The sequence below is a fragment of the Cajanus cajan genome, chromosome 8 (assembly GCF_000230855.2).
Source record: "Cajanus cajan strain Asha chromosome 8, NIPB_CcT2T_4, whole genome shotgun sequence".
In the NCBI taxonomy this organism is placed as follows: Eukaryota; Viridiplantae; Streptophyta; class Magnoliopsida; order Fabales; family Fabaceae; genus Cajanus; species Cajanus cajan.
Window position 1 is genome coordinate 3,549,512 of NC_138524.1, and position 5,609 is coordinate 3,555,120.

The 5,609-nt window shown below is 28.8% G+C and overlaps 1 protein-coding gene across 1 annotated transcript; it reads left to right on the forward strand.

Annotated features, from left to right (window-relative positions):
* Positions 1–3,423: 3,423 nt before the first annotated feature.
* On the forward strand, positions 3,424–5,385 carry LOC109798855 (putative BOI-related E3 ubiquitin-protein ligase 3). The gene is made up of 2 exons (XM_020359261.3): positions 3,424–4,223; positions 4,436–5,385. The coding sequence occupies exons 1-2, from the start codon at positions 3,957–3,959 to the stop codon at positions 4,979–4,981; spliced, it is 813 nt and encodes a 270-aa protein (XP_020214850.1). The 5' UTR covers positions 3,424–3,956; the 3' UTR covers positions 4,982–5,385.
* The last annotated feature ends 224 nt before the right edge of the window (positions 5,386–5,609 follow it).

The window sequence follows — 5,609 nt, forward strand, 5'->3', positions numbered from 1 at the left end:
GACTACTAATGGGTCAAGCTCTATCCCTAGATACAATCACCACTAGGCATATGTTTCAGAACTAGTTTCAAAGGTTATTTTCCAATACCCATGGAACCTTAAATCATGCAAAGGGTGATCAATCCAAAGCAAGCATTACGAATAGAAACAAACACAACAAAGAATAAAACAACATGTATATATATCATTAAAACCGTAAAGATTACAATAGAGTACGTTGGTTACATCTAACCCCACAAAATGGGTGAAACCACTCACAACGATGAGGGCAAATACAAAATAGAGATGGAAGAGGAAGTGAAGAACCGAAGGAAAGATCCGCACACGGACGATCCCAAGCCCTGGGAATCCCTTCCGCAGCTCCTAGAGGCGCCCAATGTGAGAATGGAGAGAAAGATCCCCGAAAATTGCTTCAAATACGAGCCTGGGAGATCATATTAGGGTTCCGCGCCCGGCGCACAATTCTTCGCGCCCGGCGCAAGTTCTTCCAGAGAAGTCAAGCATTCTCTGTCTCAACACAAGCCCGACGCAATTCCTTTTGCGCCCGGCTTAATTTCTTTTGCGCCCGGCTTAATATAACTGGCAGAGATGAAATACTCTGTTTTTGTCACGCCCAGCGCGGGTTATATTGAGCCCGGCGCAGAACCTCTTCTCTGCTCCTTAGCTTCTTAGGTTTCCAATCCTAAGAGTCTTCAATCCTCAAGTCACTAGCTCAATACCTGCACAAAAAATGAGGTGTATTAAGGTATTGTTAGCTGAATTTGGGTTAGTTATATCTGCACACAAAATGAACCAAAAAGAGAACAATTATATTGCAATGGTTCAGAGGATGAGTGTAATTTGTTCAATAAGTCTCATCTAAAAAGAAGTAAAATTGAGACTTAACAGAGATTAAAATGCAATTAAGCCAATTTAAAAAAATAAAAAAAATTTATATCGAAGTTTAACCCTTTTAATAAATAAAGGGATTAAATGGAATAAATTAAATAAAAACAAAAAAATGAATAACCTATAAAAAATTAAATTTTTAACAAGCAAATAAATTTATTTAATAATTAAAAATATTTATAACACAAGTATTTTTCATGAAGGATAATTTTTTTTTCGACAGCACATAGAATGACTTCACACAAGAAAGTTATCTCTCTCATGCTCGTTATGAGGATTAAATCTAGGTCCTTATATTTCTTATGAAGACGTGATGAAATTTCTTTTCCTTGTAACTATTTCTTATATGTTACGTATCAAATAAAAGATCTTTTATCTATACAGTGATTGAATATTATAATTAAATATATTTTTAAATTCAATTATTATCTCTATGCATTATTTTTATACTTTTAATTTTTATATTATGAATAAATAATATTTATATTGTGAATAAATAATTTTTATATTTATTTCAATGTTTTAGAATATTGTCAGTAATTAAAAATAATTTTGTATCATAATATAATTTACTAGTATTTTAAATTCATATCTAATTTAGTTTTTATTTATTATAATTATTTATAAATTAAACTTTAATATTTTAAAATAAATTATTAATAAACAAAAAAATTGTATTACAATATAAATTATTTAATATATAATTTATATATTTAAAAATATCTATTTATTTAAATTTAAATATAATTTATATATTCAAATATAATATTTATTTGCATACATAATTTATTTTAAATTTTTATATATAATAAAATACTAATAATTATAATATGCATTCCACAACTATAATGCTAATTTTTTTGGTAAAGATAAGAAAAATTACAGAGATGATCGCAATGAGGATTGAACCTAGGTCCTCATGCTTCTAACTATCTTAACCCCTCCCCACCCAACAACTATAATGTTGATTAGTATTTATCTTTGTATTTTATTAACACACAATACAATTTAAGATATTACTTGTTAGCTCAAACCACTCTTTAAATATAAATTATGATATTTTTTTAGAGCAATTTTACGATTTTTTTTATTATTTTATCTCATTAATCTATATTTTATTTATTTTTAAATTAAATTTAATATTAAATTTTATTAATAAATAAAATAATTACTATTATAATATAAATTATTTATCATCATTTAAAATATAATATATATGACAAAAAATTATTTGTTACAATTTTTATTTATACTATATTTTAAGTATTTAAAATTATTTATTTATTCTAAGTCTACGTGTTTTATTTAAATGAGATATAAAATTAACAAAATAGAAGATAAATGATAACAAATATAGAATAATAAAATGGAAAAATAATCATTTGTCGTTACAAGAAAAATTGTGATTAAATTATGATGATAAGTGATGATAGGTATTGATGAGTAAAAATTAAAATTTAAGTTTAAGTTATTTTTGAATTTAAATAAATACAATAATCAGAAAAAATAACTATGATATAAAGAAATGAAATTAGCTATTGAAAAGTAAAACTCTATTTATAAATTATTATAGATTATAGATAAATTTCAATTATATAAAATAAAATATATCTGCAGACAAAAATACTAGTTATACTCAAACAAAACTAAAAGAATATAAAATTTTAGAAAATGTTAACAAATGTTTATATTAGAATATAAAATTAAGTAATTCAAAATGTTTTTTTTTTTTTTTTCTCTTCAAAGAGATTGCTTGTATACTGTTACTAAATGCAGCCAAAAATAAAAGATGCACAAAAAAGAAATGCCGTTACTAAATTTTTAATAAAAGATGTTTATTAATTTCTTAAAAAATTTTCTAAATATTATTTTAAAAAATCAACACTCTAATTAGAAAATGCTGACCTGTTAACATGAAGGAGAAATAATCACTTCGTAGAGGTGTGGTTATCATTTTTAAAAATAGTTATCATTTAAAATTTGATAAATTTATAAAAAAAAATTAGAAAAATATAATTATTTTTTATTTAAAAAGATAATAATATAAATTAAAAATATATATTTTTAATTAATTTAAAAAAATAAAAAATCTAATGGAAAAAACATTTAAATTTTTTAAAAATCAAACAATTCAGAACAAAAATAATTATGTCTTGACAATGTAGATAAAGTTACACAACTTATAATCTAAATGATAATTTTTTTTAATTGGTTATTTATCTCTCCCTCCTTTTCTTCACAAATCAGTATCATATTTTTAGCATGTAAAAACTAATTGCATCTAAGAAACATTTGGTATCTAAAAATTCTCATGGTTATGACTTATCAACGCAATACAATATTAACAAACAACCAAGAAAAAAGAGAAAAGACAGCTAGGAATTCGGAGACAGGGTTTAGTATAGTAACAAAGAAATTCCACACACACACTTTCAATCCAATCCTTTTCAAACTGACAAATTTCACAGCTTCCTGTGACTTTCTCACTTGCCACCTACTTCATATTCCAATTCCTTTATTTATTCAAAGCAGAACAAACGCCTCTCAAATCTCTGACCCCGATAGTTTAGTCACAAAATATGCATGTTGCTTACCACATCTTCCACCTATTTCTTAAATGCTTATAGGACAGGGTAAGAACAAAGTTAAAAGAGAAAAAGCAAACACCACCCTATACCCTTCAATTCTCTCATCTCCTTTCAGTTACTTTTTCTGCTCAATCCATTAATTCAGCCTCATTAATGTGTAACTTATGTTAACACATTATCTTAATATCAAATATAAACTCAAACTCTTAACTTATTCTTATCCTCAGATTTCTGAGCAAGCATTTTTGTTTTTATTCAACCAATTCATTATATATATTTGCACATCCCCACTAGCCAGCACTGCCACAAACACGGTACATGCCATGCCCAATTTCCCGCCGTGAAAACCTGCAAAAAAGCTGCGTTTTCTTCTTTGGAACATTAATGTCTTCATCGGTGCATGTGTTGGTGAAGGAGATTTAACAAGTTTCAGGTTCTGATCCTTTTTGAAGGTTGGCTTTGGTTGGAAAGATTGGTGCTATGAATATGGGTATTCAAGCACCGTGGTATACAAATAATTCTGTTTCTCAGTTTTGCAACAACGATTTTTGGGCTGGTGGACTATCTGATTCTCATCTCAATTTTGACCAGAAACATCATCAACAACAGCAACTATCAGAACAGCATTTCAGAGAATTATATAATTTGAGTCAAGGAATTGTTCAGTCAAATCTTCATGTTCATAATTCAAAACCAGTGAATTGTCTTATGCTTGAGAAGGAGATTGATCAATATATCAAATCTCAGGTTAGAATTCATATACACCCTTGTTACGTTTAGTATGTTTTTGTATAAAGTCGACCGAATTTGTTATTTCTGCTGACTATTTTTTTTTTTTTTTTACCCACCATAACTCAAAGAAATCAAAGCCTATTTGAGTCAACTTTTAGTTAGTACTATGTCGAGTTAAGATTGTAATTTTTGATATGTATTCTGATTAGTAATTATTATTGAGACAGAATGAGGAACTGGGACATATGTTGCGTGAGCATGGTAAACAAGAAGTGAGAGCATTGTTGAAAATGTTGGAGTGTCGTTCACTTCATGTCTTAAGTAAAAAAGATGAAGAAATTGCGCAAGCAGTTAAGAAAAAACTAGACTTGGAAGAGTATTTGATAAGGTTAGAAGCAGAAAATAGAAAGTGGCAGAAAATGGCACAAGAGAATGAAACAATGGCATTGAGTCTCTACAAAACTTTAGAAGAAATGACAGAAAGAGGCTATTTTTTGAACAATGGGGTGGTGGCAAGTGATGCAGTGTCCTTTTGTGGCGAAACTGGGAGGAAAGAAGAGATACAAGAAGAAGCAACAAGGGAAAACCGTGTAGAATGTTGTGGCGAGTTTGAAGAGATTAGAATGCTTTGTAAAAGCTGTCATTCTAGGAGGTCGTGCTTTCTGTTTCTCCCATGCAGGCACCTTTCTTGCTGCAAAGTTTGTAACTCTTTCCTCGAGGCTTGCCCCGTTTGCAGAACACCAAAGAAGGCTACCATTGAGTTGAGACTCTGATCTGATTTTCTAGGCTGATATGAGTACAGGCTTTGATTTTCTAGGCTCATGATATTCCCGGAAAAGTAAATAGCAAAAATAGATAAAGAGCTTAGCTGTGATATTTGGATATGCTAAGATATAGATGTATGGGGACATTACTCATTTTCAATGAGTTCAATGTTTCTAGACTTGACCATAGTTTTAAGTTTTATATCAGATGCTTGTTTACTTTTGTTAGGCCCTTTATGTATTTAGATAAAAAACAATCTAGACCAATACAAGAAAATTTGCTAAATACAATATGTTTTCTTATTCCAACATTTGTGTTAGCTTTGTACATGTTTTAGTCTAGTTTTTGCTTTGGAAATTGCTGTTTTATGTATGGTCAATTAGTAAAATTGTTTTTCCCTGTTTAGCTGACACATGATTGTTTCTGTAGTAAATCTGTGACTGAACAACTTTATGGGGATAGTTGAATTCTCTTGTATGGTTAATTGGTCACTAGTACTATTTATGAAATATGATGACAGCACTTTTCTTAGAGAGCGGTTTGCATTTTCAATATGGGCCGGTGATGGTGGACATTTTGGATTGTATATTTTATTCATCTTTTTTGGGAGATACCAGTACCATTCATATTTTGTAC

What these genes read in the sequence shown, in the direction of transcription:
- LOC109798855 (XM_020359261.3), top strand. Translation starts at nt 3,957, where the DNA reads ATGAATATGGGTATTCAAGCACCGTGGTATACAAATAATTCTGTTTCT. An exon ending in ATCAATATATCAAATCTCAG is followed by an intron (nt 4,224 to 4,435) that starts GTTAGAATTCAT and finishes TTATTGAGACAG; the next exon opens with AATGAGGAACTGGGACATAT.